Below are 24,134 nucleotides of genomic sequence, written 5' to 3'. Positions count from 1 at the left end.
GGCGGTGTTGCCTCAAGTTCTTTCACACGTCCTTAACTACTGTAAAACCCTACCATTTTTTTTTGTATGCTTTCTCCCCTTGTTGTAGTTTTGAACAAGACCGCAGTATATATAAATAATACTGAATGAGCCGCAACATGCAATACATGCAGAGCAGCGAAGCACTCCAGAAAATAGCACACCTTCTGCTGCTCAGATTGGGATGATTGCAAGCAGTTACGTTATTCCATTAACAAAGGATACTGGCGGACACCAGCACTTCTGGGCCACGGTCAATGACAAGATAGGGCGACGTGCATGCCTGCATCACAATATATCAGCCCTTCTCCAGGGGCATGTCACAGTAGCATAACCACTACAGTTGATGCCTGGGCTGCTGAAGGGATTGAAGTGACAATGGGTAATTGTTGGTGCCTGCAGGACCTTGGAAGGTGCACCAAGTGGTAGTGGCTCTAGTAACAAGAAGACCTGGCACAACTTTAGCTGCATCTCACATTGCGCTCATTGTGATTGCAAAAATCCTCCCCAAAAAGTGTCGCTGACATCATGAATAATACATTTAACAGTGAAGGAAGCCACAAAACAAAAAGAAAAAGCATCGCATGCTCGGCTTCAAATGATACACAGTGTGCATCGCAGACTTGAGACTTTCAGTGCAGGCAACATGCCCTGAAAGTTTAATATCCGGGACAAATCCTGGTAGTGTACTGTTATCAACCTTGTGCTGTCTAGTCAAGTTTAGCTGTGATTTTGCATGTTACCTCGGTGCTGTGAGGTGGATGGTTAAAATTATGACTGCTTCACACAGTGAGCGTATGCTTTGTGCTGGTACATGTAAAAACCATCCTCTGATTATGCTTTCCAAATGAACTGAGCTGTGCCAGAACTTTATAGCACTATTTTCTTGCTCCTTTTTTCTTGAAGTGTTAGGGAGGTGCTGCTTGTGGGTAACACAGCCCTCCCTTGAGCAGATGCGCTGTACACAGTTCATGCAAAGGCTTTGCTGCATTGAAGCTCTAATTTTGTGTCTCAGCATTTTTTCTCTCTCATTGTCTTCCTGCTTGCAGTGCACTTGTAGTTTGGTGCCAGAGTTGAAGTTTGTGTAGATCAATGTTGAACCCCGATATAACGAATGCAGATGTTATGAATTATTGGCTATATCGAATGCAGTTATATCCGACTCCCCAAGCGGTGCATGCTCGGATGCCGGGCTACGCCGCACTGCACAGGTGACTGATGGTGTGGCAAGTGTTTGTGCCTTGGTTTAATTGCTCATTCATCAACAGTACTACGGAAGATACAGTGGTGTGGAGGACTGGTAGCCAGGCTGTCGGCACGCATTCACACTTCTCGTACCCATTGACAGCGCCCCGGAAGCAATGGCTTGTGCAGTTGTATACTCCATGACAATTTTTTCTGGCAATGGGGTGGAAGCTGTGGAGCCGAAACACAGTCTTTTCCTACACAGCAGAATATAGTTTTCTTTTAAAACTAAGTATACTGTTAATATCCGTTATTTCAGGCATATTCTAACACAGCTGCTGACTTTTTATGCAAAAAAGTCAAGGAAAAAAGAGTTGTCTTGATTACAGTGAACTTGCTAAGCACGCCAGTTACAAAAGCCTCCATAGGAGGAGCCAGCTGCCCCAGTAGCACAATGAACGTGTCATGGAGAGACCAGCACACCAGGTGCACCATCGTGCGCCTGGACTATTTGTCTGAATGACACAGCTAAGGGCCCCTGTAGCCTTCCCTTCATTGCCAGGAAAAAAATGTCGCCGAGAGCAAGACTTGCACTCATGTCGGCTGTCAGGGAGGGGGTGGAAACGGCAATGACTTGCGTTCCCACCCACCATTTTGCACGTGACACAGCTGTGATTACAGTCTACTACAGATTAGGTGTAGTGGGGTGAGCGCTGGACACCCTGTGAGGCTACATTTACAAATGTGCATAGGTGGCACTGCAGTACCTTTCGCTTGGGTCGTCCGACGTGCTCTTCGGCCGCTGTATGTATTATGTATTATGCTTGTTTTATATATTCCTTCATGAGAATATGCAGTATTAATGTGTACTGACATGTGTAGTATTTACATGTGCCTTTTACGTTTTGCCTCATTTAAATGGAGGCGAAATGCAAGAGGCATGTGTACTATGTAATGTTGGCACACATTAAAAAAACCCAGGTGGATGAAATTCATCCGGAGCTCCCGACTATGGCATTCCTCAAAGCCTGTGTCGCTTTGGAACGTAAGGGCCCACAAACAAGCCAAACCATCTCCCTTCTTTTGTTTCTTTTTTCCTACTGATGCGGTTAAGGTGTGCACTGATAGTGAGGCAGAAGTGCATTTTCCTTCCTGACAATTATCACCACTAGTAGCAGTAGTATTTTTTGTTCCGCAGGTCACCACTGACACAGTTTCAGTTGTGTTTCATGCTTCCTCTGCATTTCATGTGAAGGACTAGTTCATCCACAAGCATCGCTTGCTGCTCCAGTCCTTTTGTGAGGGACACACAAATGAAATTTGTAGGCTTGCCCAAGCCTTTGCAAATACACAACGTGTCGGCGTCATCTAGCACTCGCATTGCTTCGTCCATAGTGCAGGAAACTTGCTCTGAGGTCAGGGTCTTCTGGCAGGAGTATATTCACACGAATCTAAGATGGCCCCCGAATGTAAGACGACCCCCCAAATAACAAGTGAAATGGGAATTAAAAAATTTACTCGTATTTATTGCAATAATTGAGTGCAGCAGCCATCACTCACTGTTGCTGTGGGTGATAGAAAGGTCTGTGTAAACTGACAACTGCATGAGCTATTCAGTTTGTAGTCTTGTATTTTGTTTTGATTGGAATGAATGACACCACCTTAGCATAAAGAGGGATTTTACATTTACCCTGCGTTCATCAGAGAAGGAACTGCAAACTTCTTTTACGTTGAATTTCTACTGGAGGTATGCTCTATGCAACCAGCTTCATAAGTTGAATGTCCATGTGAGAGTATATTTATCAATAATTTATGCCTTGTTTTTAAATTTTGTAGTGTTACACTGTTTGCAGATGGCTTTTCCAGGTGAATGCACACATAATCAGTTCCAGACAGTTCATCAGCCGGATTTGACTGCATTTACCTCTCAAATTTAACTTTAACCTTGCACATCCACCATCAAATGTAGGAGGTTATCCACAGAAAAACTTGTGAACAGGGGTAGTGTTAAAAGGGCAGTCTGAGCTAAATTTCATGCTGAGCGGTGGAAATGCAGCTGGGGCAAAAGCCCATCTTCTTCACAGCAGGTGGAGCAAAATTGTGTTTCTGTATTCAGACTTCATTGCACATGCAAGGTGCCAGCAGGTGTGCATTTAGGGAAATTTCATCGCAAGTTCCACTGTGTCACCTCTTCCAGGGAGGCTTCCTTTTCTGTTTTGTTTTTGCTAACTAATGGATGGCAAGTGGCAGTTATGGTGAACTTTTTCATGTTCACAGCTAAGAACGAATACAGGCTACCGATATGTGACATTATGCGCTACTGCTGCAGTCTGGGAAGCATAGCATTTTTATGTGTGAAACTGCTTTTGTCCGCATTCTGTGCCTGCGCAGTTTGCAGTTGTGGTGAGTGATTATGTGATCTCTCTTTTGCGCAGACCAAGAAGTATGCTGATGTTATAATTCCCAGGGGTGCAGACAATGAAGGTTTGTGGCTTTGCATGTGTTCTTTTGCTGAAAAATATGTTCTGTAGCCACTGAGGGCAGTCCACTGTTTGTGTTAGACAAAGGGGAATTGGCCTTGTGCGCTGACTAACAGCTTAGCTTAGAAGCCAGTACAGAGGCTGTCGTTGCCTGTTTTTCAAAAATGCATGCCATTATGAGGCATGAACTGCTGGCCAAACTGTAAGCCTGTCACAGTTGCTGTGCACTTGGTGGGAAAGCTAGTTTGAGTCTGAAGGTGGCCTGTTTGAAATCCTTGCTATATTTTGGGGCTGAGTGCACTTTGTTTTAGCAAAAGTGCATAGATGGCTGCTGACGGCATCATGCACAGCAGAGTGGGGAAGAAAGCCAGCTGAGCTGTGAACTGTGGGATTGAAAAATGTGGCAAGTCATGTCCCCTGACCCGTTACAGACATGGGGGATGGAAAGTGCAGCACGACTACCATGGTACTCGTGATAGAAGGAGAGGGACAGCCCTGAAGGGGGTGATAAGTGACTTCCAATAGTTGATAGCTTCTCTAATACACATGCATTAAAAAAAAAATCCTTGCAGGAACATATTTGCGTGGTGGTGCCCTTTCATCTATCAAAGCATTTTGTTACAGGGTGCTTTGTGTGCAGTAATGAAACTGTTCAACCTGAGGATGTGTTTGTTTGTGTTACTGAGGTTCAGGGAGTTTAGTTTGCATGTAAGATGAGTGTGCTTGTTCTCTAAGAGCCTAGTGATCCATGCAAAGCTAGCTTCAGATGTTTAGCGAATTCAGATGAACATTTCAAGTCAAAAACTAAAGCTTGGATTTACTTAGCTGAAATGGTTAATCTAAGGATGCTTGCAGGCCACCTGATTACATAGCTTGAGCTAGCTGGGGTGAAATGTCTGCAGAATGTTGTGCAGGAGCAGGCTGGCAGACCTAGATGGTGCTGTGCGGTCCTGAAAAGCTCTGCATGAGACGTGATGAGTGGGCGAGTGCACCTACTGCATTTTGAAGGTTGCGTAGCAAGTTGGTAAACAGTATAAATGATGGCACAAAAAGACCCAGACAACAACAAAAAGTTACAGGACAGGCACAGAGAAGTGCTTGCAGTTGTCCTGGGTGTCTCTTTGCACAGTTCTGCCATCATGTGTAGTGCATTGTTCATGTGCAGCAGGCACTGCACAAGCTCAGTCACTGGCACCTCTCTGCTGATCAAGGGGCTGAAAACCAGGGTGATGACTCATGGGTGTGCTATGGCATCCCTTCTGACAAATAGCTGATTGTAGTGCAAGATGTGAGCCCAAGGTTTTGAAGGTATTTAATCCAGTGAAGATAGTTTACTGGCAGACTTTTGTATATAGTAATGGTTAGGGGTGTGTTGTTCTAGATTTAGCGATTTGCATTTTCTAAAAAGTGCAGAAAAAAATTATCTAGAAAAGCGTGTCATCCAGAACACCTAATTTTGAAAAATGTAACTGTTGAATGGGGTACAAAGGCATTTCTTCACAATTTCGTTTCATAAAAACTTCAGTTAGCATTTCTTGGCATGAGGTCTGAACAGCTCCTTTTCTTGTGCTCACAGACTTCAGTCCACGTTTGTGTTGCCTGACGCACGAAAGGAACTTCGAAAACACCCGGTCCGTTGATGGCAATGGTGAAAGTATCCAATATCTATTGGTCATTTTTGGATACTTCGTCCCCTTGCACCTATATGAATTGCTGGAAAGCCGTCGCGGCAGCTGTCTGTCACAGCGCTCTTCCTTTTCATGCATGCAGTGTCCCCCAGCTTTTATTTGCTTAATCAGTACCCCTGCCTATGTGACCTTGCATGAGGCACATTTTAGCCCAGCCTCTGCTTTAGCTGGTGTTCTTCGCCCCCTTAGCTGCTGGACAGATTGGCGGTCGCCCTGCTGCCGCCCTCTTAGAACCCCTTGTCAGTCCAGAGCGTTGCTTTGAAAGAACTGCTGACCGCATTATAATGTAATGCCCACAGCTAAGCTCTAGATCTGCTACCGTGGCACCTGCACCGAACTTTTGCTGTCGAAGCCCCCCCTAGGCACATGGTAGCACTGAGGAGGTGCCTCTTGTGTGCTTCACTGTTCCACTGCTCTTCGTGGACACTGCAAAGTTCCATAGACAGGGTACTGAGTTTATCATCTGCATCCTGCAACAGTTTTTTGTCAAGTAATCATATCGAAGCATGGCCTATGAGGGTGCCAACAGGGGGACAGCCAATCTGTCCAGCAGCTAAGAGGACCAAGAAACAGTCACACCAGCTAAAGCAGAGTGTAGACTCAAATGTGCCACATGCAGTGTCATGTGGGCAAGGGCACTGATTACGCTACCAGCCACCGCAGTGGCTCTGTGGTTAGGGCAGTCGGCTGCTGACCCGAAACACGCGAGTTTGATCCCAGCCCCAGCGGTTGAATATTGATGGAGGCGGAATTCTAGAGGCCCATGTACTATGCAATATCAGTGCACGTTCAAGAACCCCAGGTGGACAAAATTTCCGGAGCCTTTCACTACGGCATCCATCATAGCCTCAGTCGCTTTAAGGCATTAAACCCCCCATAAAACATCTTTCGCTATCGTACCATAGGCCAACGGTCATAGATGACCGACATTTTAAGCCCTCCACCAAAAATTCAAGTTGGCGCTCCTGGACAAGCTGCACCATCTAGTTTGCTTCAATAACACCAACTCTTTGGTTTCAGTTTTTTATTATCATTTTCTGACGCAAGGTAGGTAACATGAAAAATGAAACTTTGACCGGACATAGTCTGCCGATCAGCGATCATGGCATCTGTTTCGCTGTGCACTCCTCAAAGGTGAAAGGCTACATCGAGCAGTTTAGTTGGTTCTGATGCAGTCTATTTTTTTTAGAGCAGCAGTGGTGAGTTATAAAATGATGTGGAATAATCGGATTTCAGTTCCGATAGCAAGACTTAACTCAGAAGCCTGGGACATCAGAGCGTGCTCGCAAGTGTTTTGTATTATCGCTAACGTTGCAATTTATGTAGTGCGTTGCATTTGTAGATGATGAGAGTCGTTTTATGTGGTGCTTTATGGTCTTTGCAACATGCTGCCAAGATATTTTACCAAATGCGCCAGCAGATTTTTGATCATGATGATGTCAAGGAAGTCTACGCCCCCTTTTCACCCATAGAACCAATTCACTACACTCTGAAAAAGAAAAAAAATGGAAGAAAGGAGGAACTGCAAGCTCTGCTACAAAAAACAAGAACAGAACTCAAAACAAGTATAATGTGCAGCACATTCCAGATCTGTTTCCACTTCACATTCTCGCTAAACTGCTTTCTCTAATGGCACAGCAGTCGTATTCCGCAACTTGAAACGCCATGGAAAGTATGGGTATTATATATGCAGGTGAAAATGACAAGAATGGTAGCAAAAAACATATGCAATATTTTGTATATTGCAATTCTTTTTGTAGCGATAGCTACATTATTCGAGCTTTCAGCATGGCACGCCTTGAGCTGCGTGGCTGCCTTTGAGCTCCGTGGCTGGTCATGTGGCAGCGCGCTGCGGCGAAACCGAGTGGGAAGGAGTGGAGAGGGGGAGAAGGGGGAGAAAGTGAATTCACGTTCAGGGATGGAGATGAAGAAGGAACACCCAGCGAAACGGAGCGGCAAAGACTGACTTTGCAATTTAACTGAGTGAATTTCACGCGGCCAGCTGTAGCTATCGTGTCACTCCAGGTTTAACCAGAGCCAAACCACAGCCATTTTTTAAAATCAACTTCTGGCTGAGTGCAGCGGCTTAGTTTGTTTTGCTTGTATTTTTTTGTATGTGTCTGTGTTACCAGCTTATTTAACCAATTTGAAGTTTTGCACACGTAACTGTGGCGTTTTATTTTTCGTTCAGAAGTATAACCAATAAGCTACAGTTTGATGCCTTAAAATGCACAGTGCATTTGACACTTGAAGAAATAATTTTTAATTAAAACATCCAAAATTGGCTGTTTTTCACAGTAAAGAAAGAGTTAAGTATAAATAAAAGCTTTATTCACAAATGAAAATTGGGTCACTGACCAAGTCGAAAGATGAAAAATGACGTTTCGGGTCCCATACGGGGCCCTTGTACAGGAGGTGGAAATCTTGGCGACGGAAAGAAACCTATCTGCAAGACCTCATCTAGAATCCCTAATCATCCAGACAACGGCCAACACGCTAAACAAGAATCAGGGCACGCTACATCCTATCTACGTGAAAAGATTGCAGAAGATTCTGAAGCGTATATAACCATTCCTTCTTCTGTGACAGCCTCATTGTGAACAAGGGCCCCGTATGGGACCCGAAACGTCATTTTTCATCTTTCGACTTGGTCAGTGACCCAATTTTCATTTGTGAATAAATCATGCTTCGCCCTGACCAGACGGTGTTCCGTCGAAGCTTGGACTATATAAATAAAAGCTGCACCTTCTTGGTGTGAAAGAGCACTTTTTTTTCTACCTCTCTCTCTCGCTTGTGCCTGTGTGTGCTGTGCCAGCCTGCTGTAAGCACGTTATTCCAGTTCTTAGATGCTTCGCTCTTTTGCCCTTAGGCACCACAAAGGAGCCAATGTGTTTCTTCTCTTCACATCTCATTCCCACAGGAATGACCTGCTCGTACGTTAGAGCACCATTTTCCTTTTTTTTTTTTTCTGGGGCTTTGCCACTGCACCTAGGCAATGTACAGGAGCCACCACAGTGGGCGAGTGTCGTTGCATTTCACCTCTTCATGTCGTGTGCCCCCATGTTTGGCACTCTTGTATGCCTCCACATGTGTGAATGGTTGCTAAATGTATTGTACAACTAGAATTCGTTGAAATTTTAATCGTAGTACCTGGGAAGTAGTGTTATCCGGGAGCGTATTTGTCCATTCGTTGCAGAATATCATTGGTTTAGGTCACAGAAAAACTTCAGTTAAAAAAACTGAATTTGATTGATTAGAAAATTGTAAAAGCAAGAAAACTATACAGAAAAATGGTGAGCATGACTGTTCTCGCAAGCGACTGGTCTCCAGAGGTGCGCGTCCAGTTCTTCGTCCCCATCTTTTGGGGAAAGTTTCCTCGCTTGCTTGAAGGTCGAGGTTGCTAAGATGGATGAGCCACAGTTTCTGGCCACGGTAGCGTAAGGAGCCGCCGTTAAGACAACTGCGTCCCTCTCACAACCTTGGCTAAGGGTGAATGTCCCCGTTGCTGGGGCCTCCTTCTTGCTTCCCTTTTATGCGGCTGTCTCCGGTATTTTGTCTTTTCGACATATTCCTCCTTGAAATGGTGAAGTCATTTGCTTCTGGATTGAGCACACATGGCAGGGCAGGGATTTCTTTGCATTGTTGGGTTCGGAGCATGTTCGTTTCCTTCTTTTGCTTCGACTCCTTATCCCAGGGCGTTGTCTTACCATAAGTCTGCTGCCACTCAAATTTACTATGCAAGGTGATATTGTGGTGACCATAGACTGGTTGAATGTCGTAAAAAAATTCAAATGTTTGGTAAGCTTTCTCTGCGTCTTCAATTCCTTTCATGCCAACAGATAAAATGTACTGAACTTTGTCGGAACGTCCGATGCAGTTCTCTCGAATACCGACATTCAAAGGGGGACAGTGCGGAAAAAGGGGGTCTGACGACAGCGCTGGCCCTTTAACTGTCCAGGTGGGTGCTGTTCCCATGGCTCTCATTTGGTCTTCTAATTTCAGAGATCTATCGATTGCCAGGTCCCTCAGGTAGTCAGATCAGATGAGCAGGTTAATATGTTCTGGCACACCGTCATTGGAGGAGTTGGCGGCTTCGTAAGCGAGTGAGTGGAACTTTTCTGTGGCAGCCTTTAGCAGCACCAGGATCATCATCATCATCATCATCATCATCAGCCCCACTACACCCACTGCAGGGCAAAGGCCTCTCCCATGTCTCTCCAATTAACCCTATCCTTTGCCAGCTGCATCCACCCTTTGCCTGCAAACTTCTTAATCTCATCCGCCCATCTAACCTTCTGCCGCCCCCTGCTACGCTTACTTTCTCTTGGAACCCACTCCGTTACCCTTAAAGACCAGCGGTTATCTTGCCTTCGCATTACATGCCCTGCCCAAGCCCATTTCTTTCTCTTGATTTCGACTAGGATGTCATTAACCCGTGTTTGTTCCCTCACCCACTCTGCCCGCTTCCGATCTCTTAACGTTACACCTATCATTTTTCTTTCCATGGCTCGCTGCGTTGTCCTTAACTTAAGCTGAACTCTTTTCGTTAGCCTCCACGTTTCTGCCCCGTAGGTGAGTACCGGTAAGATTATGCTGTTGTACACTTTCCTCTTGAGGGAAATTGGTAAACTGCCACTCACGATCTGCGAGAATTTGCCATATGCGCTCCACCCCATTCTTATCCTTCTAGCTATCTCCCTCTCATGATTCGGATCAGCTGTCACTACCTGCCCTAAGTAGACGTATTCCGGCACAATTTCTAGGCTCTCGCTGCCAATTGTGAACTGTTGTTCTCTTGCTAGGCTGTTGAACATTACCTTGGTTTTCTGCATGTTAATTTTTAGACCCATCGATCTGCTCTGCCTGTCTAACTCGTTGATCATGATTTGCAGTTCACCTCCTGAGTGACTCAGCAAGGCAATGTCATCAGCAAATCTCAGATTATTTAAGTATTCTCCATTTATTCTTATTCCCAACTGTTCCCAATTCAGGCCTCGAAATACCTCCTGCAAACATGCGGTGAACAGCATTGGCGAGATCGTGTCTCCTTGCCTGACGCCCTTCAGTGACCAGGATCAGTTGGTCACAAATTGTGCCTCTTTCAAGCGCTTCAAGTTCCCGCTTGTTTCGTTTTTAGCTTTGCGTTCACCCTTCGAAACTCATTCTGAGGGCCTAGTTTCATGTGCATCAAGCACCATTCGGACGAAGTCATTCTTTTCTATCTTCTTCGTGGCATCACAGTCTTCGAATTTAGAGTCACAAAGGAAGCAGGTATGCACATTCCCATACGGATAAAGCATTGCTGCTTTCTGTACATTATTCTTGCAGATTTTTCGGTTGAGTTCGGTTAACTCTTTCTTCAGCAGCTTTGCTGTTGAAATCGTCAATGTGGCCATTTGGTTAGTTTGTGGTGTGGTCACGACGGCTGGTGAGACCACCATTCGCATGGTGTTGCCACCGTTTGTTGGTTCCACAGCCACTGACTTGGTCTTTGGGTTGCCTGGCAAGGCTGTTTGGATGGTGATGCCACTAGCCGCTGGTTCCACATTTGTCGATGTGGTCATTGTGTTGCCTAGCATGGCCGTTTGGATGGTGATGCCACTACCAGCTGGTTCCACAGTTGTCGATGTGGGCTTTGGGTTGCCTGGCATGGCCGTTCGGATGGTGATGCCACTAGCCGCTGGTTCCACATTTGTCGATGTGGTCATTGTGTTGCCTAGCATGGCCGTTCGGATGGTGATGCCACTACCCACTGGTTCCACAGTTGCCTATGTGGTCGTTGTGTTGCCTGGTGTGGCCGTTTGGATGGTGATGCCACTACCAGCTGGTTCCACAGTTGTCGATGTAGGCTTTGGGTTGCCTGGCATGGCCGTTCGGATGGTGATGTCACTACCCACTGGTTCCACAGTTGCCGATGTGGTCATTGCGTTGCCTGGCATGGCCGTTCAGATGGTGATGCCACTACCCACTGGTTCCACAGTTGCCGATGTGGTCGTTGTGTTGCCTGGCATGGCCGTTCGGATGGTGATGCCACTAGCCGCTGGTTCCACATTTGTCGATGTGGTCATTGTGTTGCCTAGCATGGCCGTTCGGATGGTGATGCCACTACCCACTGGTTCCACAGTTGCCTATGTGGTCGTTGTGTTGCCTGGTGTGGCCGTTTGGATGGTGATGCCACTACCAGCTGGTTCCACAGTTGTCGATGTAGGCTTTGGGTTGCCTGGCATGGCCGTTCGGATGGTGATGCCACTAGCCGCTGGTTCCACATTTGTCGATGTGGTCATTGTGTTGCCTAGCATGGCCGTTTGGATGGTGATGCCACTACCCACTGGTTCCACAGTTGCCGATGTGCGATGTGATCGTTGTGTTACCTGGTGTGGCCATTCAGACGGTGATGCCACTACCTGCTGGTTCCACAGTTGTCGATGTGGTCGTGTTGCCTTGCATGGCCGTTCGGATGGTGATGCCACTACCCACTGGTTCCACAATTGCCTATGTGGTCGTTGTGTTGCCTGGCATGGCCGTTTGGATGGTGATGCCACTACCCACTGGTTCCACAGTTGCCGATGTGGTCGTTGTGTTGCCTGGTGTGGCCGTTCAGACGGTGAGGCCACTACCCGCTGGTTCCACAGTTGTCGATGTGGTCGTTGTGTTGCCTGCATGGCCGTTCGGATGGTGATGCCACTACCCGCTGGTTCCACATTTGTCGATGTGGTCGTTTTGTTGCCTGGCATGGCCGTTCGTACGGTGATGTCACTACCCACTGGTTCCACAGTTTCCAATGTGATCGTTGTGTTGCCTGGCGTGGCCGTTCGGATGGTGATGCCACTACCCACTGGTTCCACAGTTGCCAATGTGGTCGTTGTGTTGCCTGGCGTGGCCGTTCGTACGGTGATGCCACTACCCACTGGTTCCACAGTTTGTGATCGTTGTGTTGCCTGGCGTGGCCGTTCGGATGGTGATGCCACTACCCACTGGTTCCACAGTTGCCGTTTTGGTCGTTGTGTTGCCTCGTGTGGCCGTTCAGAAGGTGATGCCACTACCCGCTGGTTCCACAGTTGCCTATGTGGTCGTTGTGTTGCCTGGTGTGGCCGTTTGGATGGTGATGCCACTACCAGCTGGTTCCACAGTTGTCGATGTAGGCTTTGGGTTGCCTGGCATGGCCGTTCGGATGGTGATGCCACTAGCCGCTGGTTCCACATTTGTCGATGTGATCATTGTGTTGCCTAGCATGGCCGTTTGGATGGTGATGCCACTACCCACTGGTTCCACAGTTGCCGATGTGCGATGTGATCGTTGTGTTACCTGGTGTGGCCTTTCAGACGGTGATGCCACTACCTGCTGGTTCCACAGTTGTCGATGTGGTCGTTGTGTTGCCTTGCATGGCCGTTCGGATGGTGATGCCACTACCCACTGGTTCCACAGTTGCCAATGTGATCGTTGTGTTGCCTGGCGTGGCCGTTCGGATGGTGATGCCACTACCCACTGGTTCCACAGTTGCCGATGTGGTCGTTGTGTTGCCTCGTGTGGCCGTTCAGAAGGTGATGCCACTACCCGCTGGTTCCACAGTTGCCAATGTGGTCGTTGTGTTGCCTGGCGTGGCCGTTCGTACGGTGATGCCACTACCCACTGGTTCCACAGTTGCCGATGTGGTCGTTGTGTTGCCTCGTGTGGCCGTTCAGAAGGTGATGCCACTACCCACTGGTTCCACAGTTGCCAATGTGATCGTTGTGTTGCCTGGCGTGGCCGTTCGGATGGTGATGCCACTACCCACTGGTTCCACAGTTGCCGATGTGATCGTTGTGTTGCCTGGCGTGGCCGTTCGGATGGTGATGCCACTACCCGCTGGTTCCACAGTTGCCAATGTGATCGTTGTGTTGCCTGGCGTGGCCGTTCGGATGGTGATGCCACTACCCACTGGTTCCACAGTTGCCGATGTGATCGTTGTGTTGCCTGGCATGGCCGTTCGGATGGTGATGCCACTACCCGCTGGTTCCACAGTTGCCAATGTGATCGTTGTGTTGCCAGGCGTGGCCGTTCGGATGGTGATGCCACTACCCACTGGTTCCACAGTTGCCGATGTGATCGTTGTGTTGCCTGGCGTGGCCATTCGGATGGTGATGCCACTACCCACTGGTTCCACAGTTGCCGATGTGGTCGTTGTGTTGCCTGGCGTGGCCGTTCGTACGGTGATGCCACTACCCACTGGTTCCACAGTTGCCAATGTGATCGTTGTGTTGCCTGGCGTGGCCGTTCGGATGGTGATGCCACTACCCACTGGTTCCACAGTTGCCAATGTGATCGTTGTGTTGCCTGGCGTGGCCGTTCGGATGGTGATGCCACTACCCACTGGTTCCACAGTTGCCGATGTGGTCGTTGTGTTGCCTCGTGTGGCCGTTCAGAAGGTGATGCCACTACCCACTGGTTCCACAGTTGCCAATGTGGTCGTTGTGTTGCCTGGCGTGGCCGTTCGTACGGTGATGCCACTACCCGCTGGTTCCACAGTTGCCAATGTGATCGTTGTGTTGCCTGGCGTGGCCGTTCGGATGGTGATGCCACTACCCACTGGTTCCACAGTTGCCAATGTGATCGTTGTGTTGCCTGGCGTGGCCGTTCGGATGGTGATGCCACTACCCACTGGTTCCACAGTTGCCAATGTGGTCGTTGTGTTGCCTGGCATGGCCGTTCGTACGGTGATGCCACTACCCACTGGTTCCACAGTTGCCAATGTGATCGTTGTGTTGCCTGGCGTGGCCGTTCGGATGGTGATGCCACTACCCACTGGTTCCACAGTTGCCGATGTGGTCGTTGTGTTGCCTCGTGTGGCCGTTCAGAAGGTGATGCCACTACCCGCTGGTTCCACAGTTGCCAATGTGGTCGTTTTGTTGCCTGGCATGGCCGTTCGTATGGTGATGCCACTACCCACTGGTTCCACAGTTGCCAATGTGATCGTTGTGTTGCCTGGCGTGGCCGTTCGGATGGTGATGCCACTACCCACTGGTTCCACAGTTGCCAATGTGGTCGTTGTGTTGCCTGGCATGGCCGTTCGTATGGTGATGCCACTACCCACTGGTTCCACAGTTGCCGATGTGGTCGTTGTGTTGCCTTGTGTGGCCGTTCAGAAGGTGATGCCACTACCCACTGGTTCCACAGTTGCCAATGTGGTCGTTGTGTTGCCTGGCGTGGCCGTTCGTACGGTGATGCCACTACCCACTGGTTCCACAGTTGCCAATGTGATCGTTGTGTTGCCTGGCGTGGCCGTTCGGATGGTGATGCCACTACCCGCTGGTTCCACAGTTGCCAATGTGGTCGTTTTGTTGCCTGGCATGGCCGTTCGTATGGTGATGCCACTACCCACTGGTTCCACAGTTGCCGATGTGGTCGTTGTGTTGCCTCGTGTGGCCGTTCAGAAGGTGATGCCACTACCCACTGGTTCCACAGTTGCCAATGTGGTCGTTGAGTTGCCTGGCGTGGCCGTTCGTACGGTGATGCCACTACCCACTGGTTCCACAGTTGCCAATGTGATCGTTGTGTTGCCTGGCGTGGCCGTTCGGATGGTGATGCCACTACCCGCTGGTTCCACAGTTGCCAATGTGGTCGTTTTGTTGCCTGGCATGGCCGTTCGTATGGTGATGCCACTACCCACTGGTTCCACAGTTGCCAATGTGATCGTTGTGTTGCCTGGCATGGCCGTTCGTATGGTGATGCCACTACCCACTGGTTCCACAGTTGCCAATGTGATCGTTGTGTTGCCTGGCGTGGCCGTTCGTATGGTGATGCCACTACCCACTGGTTCCACAGTTGCCAATGTGATCGTTGTGTTGCCTGGCATGGCCGTTCGGATGGTGATGCCACTACCCACTGGTTCCACAGTTGCCAATGTGATCGTTGTGTTGCCTGGCGTGGCCGTTCGGATGGTGATGCCACTACCCACTGGTTCCACAGTTGCCAATGTGGTCGTTGTGTTGCCTGGCATGGCCGTTCGTACGGTGATGCCACTACCCACTGGTTCCACAGTTGCCAATGTGATCGTTGTGTTGCCTGGCGTGGCAGTTCGGATGGTGATGCCACTACCCACTGGTTCCACAGTTGCCGATGTGGTCGTTGTGTTGCCTCGTGTGGCCGTTCAGAAGGTGATGCCACTACCCGCTGGTTCCACAGTTGCCAATGTGATCGTTGTGTTGCCTGGCGTGGCCGTTCGTACGGTGATGCCACTACCCACTGGTTCCACAGTTGTCGATGTGGCCGTTGTGTTGCCTTGCATGGCCGTTCGGATGGTGATGACACTAGCCGCTTGTTCCACATTTGTCGATGTGGGCGTTGGGTTGCCTGGCATGGCCGTTCGGATGTTGATGCACTACCCTCTGGTTCCACTGTTGCCGATGTGGTCATTGCGTTGCCTGGTGTGGCCTTAGACTTCAGTCAACCAATTGATCAGACAGGCTTTCATAAAGGATATTCCACACTAGATTATATTCACACTATTAATCAGGTGAGAGAAAAATGCGCAGAATGTGACCAACCCCTATATATAGTCTTCGTTGATTACGAGTAAGCGTTTGACTCAATAGAAACCTCAGCAGTCATGCTGGCTTTGTGGAATTGAGGTGTATAAGAGCTTTATGTTTAAATTCTGGAAGATATCTATAGCAACTGCACAGCTACTATAGTCCTCCATAAAGTCAGCAATAAGATTCTAGTAAGGAAGGGCATCAGGCAGGGAGACACGATCTCGCCAATGGTATTCACCGCCTGTTTACAGGAGGTATTCAGAGGCCGTAACTGGGAACAGTGGGGGATAAGAGTCAATGGAGAATACCTAAAAAATCTGCGATTCGCTGATGACATTGCCTTGCTCAGTCACTCAAGAGATGAACTGCAAATCATGATCAATGATTTAGACAGGCAGAGCAGAATGCTGGGTCTAAAAATTAACATGCAGAAAACCAAGGTAATGTTCAACAGTCTAGCAAAGAAACAGCAGCTCACAATTTTTAGCGAGTCCCTGGAAGTGGTAAAGGAATACGTAGGGCTGGTAGTGACAGCAGATCCGGATCATGAGAGGGAGATAACTAGAAGGATAAGAATGGGGTGGAGGGCATATGGCAGGTTCTCTCAGATCATGAATTGCAGTTTACCAATATCTCTCAATCTCTCAATATCTCTGCTGTCCCTTCGGAGACAGCAGTATTTGTAAATAATAATGTAAATAAACAGAAAAGTATACAACAGCTGTATCTTAGCGGTGCTCACCTGCTTAAGTTAAACACAACGCAGTGAGCTATGGAAAGAAAAATGATAGGTGTAACGTTAAGAGACCGAAAGTGGGCAGAGTAGGTGAGAGTACAAACGCGGGTTAATGTCATCCTAGTCGAAATCAAGAGGAAAAAAATGGGCTTAGGCAGGGCATGTAATGCGAAGGCAAGATAACTGTTGGTCCTTAAGGGTAACGGAGTGGATTCCAAGAGAAGACAAGTGTAGCCGTGGGCGGCAGAAAGTTAGGTGGACGGATAAGATTAAGAAGTTTGTGGGCATATGGTGGGTGCAGCTGGCAAAGCACAGGGTTAATTGGAGAGACATAGGAGAGGCCTTTGCCCTGCAGTGGGCGTAGTCAGGCTGATGATGATGATGGTACCACTACCCACTGGTCCTACCGTTGTTGATGTGGTCGTTGTGTTGCCTTGCGTGGCTGTTTGGATGGTGATGCCACTACCCGCTGGTTCCACAGTTGTCAATGTGGTCTTTGGGTTGCCTGCCATGGCTGTTCGGATGGTGATGCCACTACCCGCTGGTTACACAGTACTGTGGGAGGTCACCTGGTAAGCCCGGCGGGCAAGTGCACTGCCTGCGTCGAAATTCACGGTGAGACGTGCCTTGCGAAATTCGTGATATTGGAGAATTGCTCTGAGGATGTTAGTCTTGAATGGACTTTCTCCATGAATATGGCGCCATAATCGCCGTAGGGCGGAACAAGTTTACCTTCTGCACATGTTCTTCATCACCAATACCTCCCCGGGCCACCCGCGCTGCAATGAAAGTTGATGCTGACCATGTTCACTTGCCACCATTGTCGATTTTTCCTGCCGGTCCAAGCCGATATAGCTGCATGTAGCAAAGACGTTCTGGAAGTGTCCAGATGCTACTTACGCGGGACATTGGTGTTGCGCGAGGGATCACAAATGTTCAACGTGGGTGTGCCAACATCTTCGTGATGAACGTCAGGAACGAGCCGCAGCACCTGACGAAAGGGGTAGTTATAGTCGAAATGGACAAACTTAGCGATGTTCGCGGAGCTGTCGCGCTGGCTAAGGAGGCGGCCCCTCCCAGGTCACGAGACCCTACAACGTTGCCCCTGGACATCAATCCCAACCTTGAGCCTTCCCAAACACCTAAACTGCTCTCTCTTTTGCATCGGTACCACGACTGTTTCACGACGACATCCCGAGTTCACCAGACGCCCATCGCCAAGCATAGAATTTTTGTCAATGCCGCTATGCACACGATTTACCAACCGGCGTACCATATCTCATTGAAGGAAAGGTAAAGCATACAGGAGCAAGTGTGCGAAATGATAAACGACAATGTCATCCAGCCATCCAACAGTCCGTGGGCCGCCCCTGTAGTACTGGCCAAGAAAAAAGATGGGACCCTTTGATTTTGCTTAGACTACAGGTGATTCAATAAGGTGACCAAGAAAGACATGTATCTACTACCTCGCATTGACACCACCCTCGACTGTCTGTCATGCCCGCTATTTTTCGTCCATCGACTGGAAGAGTGGATACTGGCAGATTGAAGTGGATGAGCGTGAGAAGACCGCATTTATAACACTGGATGGGCTCTACGAGTTTAAAGTCATGCCGTTTGGCCTGTGTACAGCGCCCGCGACATTTCAACGAGTCATGGATACTGCGCTCGCCGGACTGAAGTGACAGACTTGTCTTGTGCATCTGGATGACGTCATCTTCTCAAGCACTTTCGCTGAGCATCTTGTGCTTCTTGAAGTGGCTCTTCAAGCTCTCTTAAACGCCCGACTCACACTCAAGCCTTTGAAGTGCCGGTTCGCATACAATGAGCTGAAGTTCCTAGGGCATATCGTCAGCCAAGTGGGTGTGAAGCCAGATCCCGAGAAAACGGTTGCCATCGCATCCTTCCCTCCACCATCAGACAAGAAGACTGTCCGAAGCTTTCTCGGTCTCTGCATGTACTTCAGACGTTTCATTCAAAACTCGCCCAGATCGCGGTGCCACTTCACCGCCTTACGAAGGATAACGCCGCCTTTGAATGAACCGAGGAGCAGCAATCAGCATTCCGCCAATTAAAATGCCCTCATACTGGGCCATTTTGATCAAGATGCCTACACTGAACTCCGCACAGATGCTAGCAACAAAGGACTAGGGGCTGTGCTTGTACAATTCCAGGACGGCGCTGAGCGGGCTATTTTGTACGCCAGCCGAGCTCTTTCGAAGGCGAAGGCCAGTTACTCGACAACTGACAAAGAGTGTCTCGCTGTCATCTGGGCCATCACCCTATCTGTACGGTCACCCTTTTCGTGTCGTCACCGATCACCATTCGCTATGCTGGCGAATGGATTTTCTCGGCCCATTTCCAGCGTCGCAGTCGGGTAACAGGTACATTATCATAGCGACGGACTACCTAACCAGATACGCCGAGTCCCGAGCACTTCCGTCGGCGACGGCAGTTGAGGCAACCCAATTTTTCATTGAGTGTATTGTGCTCCGTCACGGTGCCCCTGCAGTTTTGATCACTGACCAGAGTGCCACGTTTCTGGCACAGTTCAGACAGAAGATCCTCCGTCTCAGCTGCACCAGCCACCCTCCCCAAACCAATGGGCTGACAGAGAGGCTGAACAAGACGATGGCCGACATGATCTACATGTACATGCACGTTGCCCATTGCAGTTGGGACGAGGTACTACCCTCGAGGTCATTACAATGGTTTAGCCGCAATTTCTGGCTAGGACAGCTAGGGGAGGCACTGTTAAGGTGACTACGTCCCTCTCACAACCTTGGTTGGTTGGTTGGTGAATGTCTCCATTGATGGGGCCTATTTTGTGCTTCCCTCTTGGGGGGCCATCTGCTGTACTTTCTCTGTTCCCAACAGTATTAACTGGAAGAAAAATAGTGTAACCCTGTTGGACATTATTAATGCTCGCATATCAACGAGGTTTTATTGTTCATACATAAATATATAGGTATCACATTTCAGACATCTATAAGCTGCACTGAAAGTTCATTTTTACGCGCTTCTCTGTGGTGACATTACATTCCCAAGGCCTCCCTGCTCGTATCAAGGATGTCCTACAAAATTTGCATGTATTCAGTTTCATTAGCACCATCTCGGGTTTTATGCATTATTGTAGTTCATCACATGCCAAGAGCACAGTGGAAGGAGAGAGAGTGTCATTCTAGCAAAGACTCAGGTCAAGGAATCCTGCTTCAGCATGACCTGACCATGCTATGTTTGTCATATTGAATTCGATCTGCTGTTGCAGGCTCAGTGATCATGTGCTGTCTTTCATAATCTTGCAGTGGCCATCGATCTGATTGTGCAGACAATCCAGGAGCTGCTGCACCATCACCACAGCCGTGGAGAGCCCCTGCCACGGTCTGGCTCGTCCTTAGCCAAGCACCCCCACTGATCCCCCCCCTGCTGTTTGCTTTTATGTTTGGGAGAAGCTGTAGTAACTGCACTGTAGGTGTAGTGTAACATAAGTGACGTTGCAGTGTGAACTGTTGTGGATGGAGGCTTTGTGCGTTGGAGTGCTTCAATGCCTGCCGCGTATTTGTAGTGTTGAGAGTCCTGAGCTAATGCTTAGTTTTATCGTTTTACACTTCACAGCAGTAGCAAAATGTGCAAGTTTTACACATGCCAGGGCTTTGTTGTTTTGCGTTCTGAAGCACCTGCAGGTTACACAGAGGTGTGGTCAGTTCAATGCATATACTGTTCTCAACTCGGCTATGTTTCCTTGAATCGGTACTCAACAGAGCTTTGTTACCGCTGATTAATTGAAACTGTGCAGTACTACATATCACTTTTTACATTGAGTTTTTGTTTGGAATGGGAGCTCAGAGAGTGGATTTTTTACTTTTAAGCCAACAGATTTTAGGTGTTTAAATTTTGGATTTAGACAGAGCTTTTTAAGTGGTGAATGAGTGTTGAAGGGCCTCTGACCAGCCCGAAAAGCAGTGAAAATTCAAAGCCCTTTCGTGCTTCCTTTGTCTAATGAACCAGCAGTAGTAACATTAGAAGTTATTCGAAAATATTTATTCGATTTTTAATGAATTACAATTTGCTTCGCCGCCCAAAATTTATTTTCGCATACTCGCATATTTTGACAACTCTGTTTCAAGGTGATCCACCAGCAGTGATGGAAGGCAGTACATCACTGCAGTTATGTAATGAATGCAGCATTACAGAGGCAAAGTCCAATGGTGAGGAACTGAAGGCCTTCATTTGCTGTTTTCTCCACCACAAAGCTGTGTAGAAAAAGTGCTGGGGTTGTTCATGACATTCAGCTAGCCTTTTCGGACAATGTCCACTTTGACGAACCATTTAAGGGTTTCCTTTCTTTCCAGTGAATCTTAAATGAGGCCCACTTGGTTCCTCTTGTTTTTATGTGGCTCACTGTTGAGAAAGTGGTTACGTAAGCTATGGTTAATGACATTCGTGTAAAACTAGAGCGCCACGTTCTGGTGCACAGTATATTTAGAGTGCTCCAGGGTAAAAGTGCCCAACTATGCCCCTTCTGTCCGCTTAGCCTTTTAGCTGCAAAGTGCAAAGGATGTGGTGTATGATTGGGATTGTGCTTGTGCTGTTTGTATGTTTGCCGAAGTGACGCATTTGTGCTTTTAGCGTTTTGAAGTACAATGCGTGATTAGTTGCGTCCAGGTGTGTGGGCCTGTGAGTGAAAATTCACTTTGATTTGACTTTTGAATTTATGCATGTCAGTGGTCAGATTTTAGTGACATTAAGGGTTGTGATGACCAAATGCTGGTTTTCACTGAAACTGCAGTTATGGCTGCAGTTTTCCAAGCATCACATTTTGTTTAGTACAGAAAGCACAAAGCTGAAACACTAACTGTCTGACTGAAACACTGTCTGAGTGCTGTTGTGCACTTTTGTTGCGAAAGCTCATAACTGGGTATATGGCCTCAAAGCATGTGTAATATATATTGTAGCTTCTTTTGAATCTAGCGATAATGCTACAACTTGGAACTTTAAACTTTTGGGTTTCGAATAATAGCGGATAAATCACGCGGGGACAAACACTGTTTAACGATAACAAAAACATTGGCTATATTCAAGAAACATTACACACGTCTTCTTCCGACGACTCTTCTTTTCGCAACATAGCATAGTGGGCGAGTTGGTATTACATCTTAAGGAACGAAACAGTGAAACTAAAACGAAGGACCAGAAAAGGAGATACATGGACAAGCGCTGACTTACAACTGACTGTTTTAATCAGAAAACCACATATAAGTAATCTCTAATGACTGTGTCACATTCTCACGTCATCATCACAAACTACTAACATTTAAAGAAAGGAAATAACAATTGCTGAATCTTAAACACCTACAAGCTCACAAGTTGTTCCAACAGCCATATCTCACGCATAGACAAGGCCATCGAAGTGCTGCTCACACACGAGTCACCTTCTGTGAAGATATGATAAGCCTCTACTACTTCCCGTACTAGTTGCTCTTTATGACGATACAGCACAACAGTGTTGTCAAAGTACGGAGTGCACAGGCAAGATTTGCAATGTGCAACCAACTTGGACGAACAAGAGCCTCCCAAAGATCTAGCGTGTTCAAACAGGCGTTCATTTAGGCACCTGCCTGTTTGGCCCACGTAGAAATAGCCACACGAGAACGGAATCCTGTACACCACTCCTACTCTGCACTCCACAAATTGAGTGCCGTGACGAACTCCACACCCTTCTGTGGCCTTATCATTTCCTTTCTTGCGTTTCACTGATGCCGGAACCTTGCTCAATTTATTTGGCGCAGAAAACAGAACCTTGCCACAAAAGTTCTCGCTATCTTCTTCTATCTGTGGGATAGCCGATGAACATATGGGACCACCGCCCCTTGGTTCTTCTTACTGCCAGTGCCATCTTCCGCTCCTATTTTTTCTTTCTTTGTTTTCATTTTCAGGAGTAGCAGGTTGCACGTAGACACTAGTACATTTTCCGGAAAAACCTGCCGCTCTGCAACGAGACCATTGTGCGTCAAAACTTGAACCAACCTCATGCAAGCATGACTTCCAAATAGCCGCTTCCAGGCACGCCACGGCGATCCCGTTCTTGATCAGCTTGGAATGATTGGAGTCAAAATCAAGAAGTGGCTTTTGCGTTCTTGGTGAGTAGCGCCAACATACATGGTTCCTTTGAAACTTGAAGTTTGAATCCAAGAATTGTAAGCGGTCTTCAGAAGGCATCTCATAAGTGAACCTTAGTTCAGGCGCCGTGCTTGAAAATACTTTCATGATGTCATTCACCACCTGAGGGCTGGCTTCCGTCGGTAGCGCCACAAGGTAGTCATCCACATATCTAAGGATGCTTGAAGTACAATCCTTGAGTTGTTTTTCCAGTGCCCCTGTCTGCTGCGCTTAAATAAATACTGCTCAGAACAGGTGCTACGCTTGAGCCGATGCATATGCTGGACCGCTGGACGTATGTGCCCTCTCCCCACGCCGCCAACGTACTCGGCGTGCCTGGAAGCGGCTATTTGGAAGTCATGCTTGCATGAGGTTGGTTCAAGTTTTGACGCACAATGGTCTCGTTGCAGAGCGGCAGGTTTTTCTGGAAAATGTACTAGTGTCTACGTGCAACCTGCTACTCCTGAAAATGAAAACAAAGAAAGAAAAAATAGGAGCGGAAGATGGCACTGGCAGTAAGAAGAACCAAGGGGCGGTGGTCCCATATGTTCATCAGCTATCCCACAGATAGAAGAAGATAGCGAGAACTTTTGTGGCAAGGTTCTGTTTTCTGCGCCAAATAAATTGAGCAAGGTTCCGGCATCAGTGAAACGCAAGAAAGGAAATGATAAGGCCACAGAAGGGTGTGGAGTTCGTCACGGCACTCAATTTGTGGAGTGCAGAGTAGGAGTGGTGTACAGGATTCCGTTCTCGTGTGGCTATTTCTGCGTGGGCCAAACAGGCAGGTGCCTAAATGAACGCCTGTTTGAACACGCTAGATCTTTGGGAGGCTCTTGTTCGTCCAAGTTGGTTGCACATTGCAAATCTTGCCTGTGCACTCCGTACTTTGACAACACTGTTGTGCTGTATCGTCATAAAGAGCAACTAGTACGGGAAGTAGTAGAGGCTTATCATATCTTCACAGAAGGTGACTCGTGTGTGAGCAGCACTTCGATGGCCTTGTCGAAGCGTGAGATATGGCTGTTGGAACAACTTGTGAGCTTGTAGGTGTTTAAGATTCATCAATTGTTATTTCCTTTCTTTATATGTTAGTAGTTTGTGATGATGACGTGAGAATGTGACACAGTGATTAGAGATTACTTATATGTGGTTTTCCGATTAAAACTGTCAGCTGTAAGTCAGCGCTTGTCCATGTATCTTCTTTTCGCACTGGCCCCGTCCACTCGCTATTTCACCCTCAATGTCCACGAGGCACTATTTCTCTCTCCTCCGCACGTGCACATGGTTTGGTGGTCGCGTCCCCACCCCCACACTTGCGCCGTGGCTGACATCTGGAGTTCGTTTGGGAAGGAGACCG

The 24,134-nt window shown here is 47.9% G+C and overlaps 1 protein-coding gene across 2 annotated transcripts in view; it reads left to right on the top strand.

The window, feature by feature from the left end:
• Uck (Uridine-cytidine kinase) overlaps positions 1 to 20,487 on the top strand; it is an 84,193-nt gene extending 63,706 nt beyond the window's left edge. For both annotated transcript variants that reach the window (XM_077651093.1, XM_077651094.1), the window contains 2 exons: positions 3,639 to 3,687; positions 19,924 to 20,487. In XM_077651093.1, coding sequence (XP_077507219.1) covers positions 3,639 to 3,687; positions 19,924 to 20,033 — 159 coding nt within the window. In that variant the 3' untranslated portion in view covers positions 20,034 to 20,487. The remainder of the gene's footprint in view (positions 1 to 3,638; positions 3,688 to 19,923) is intronic.
• Positions 20,488 to 24,134: the final 3,647 nt, after the last annotated feature.

This window comes from Amblyomma americanum, chromosome 1, assembly GCF_052857255.1.
Source record: "Amblyomma americanum isolate KBUSLIRL-KWMA chromosome 1, ASM5285725v1, whole genome shotgun sequence".
Classification (NCBI taxonomy): domain Eukaryota; kingdom Metazoa; phylum Arthropoda; class Arachnida; order Ixodida; family Ixodidae; genus Amblyomma; species Amblyomma americanum.
The sequence above is the reverse complement of the archived record's forward strand: the minus strand, read 5'-3'. Positions and strand labels throughout refer to the sequence as shown.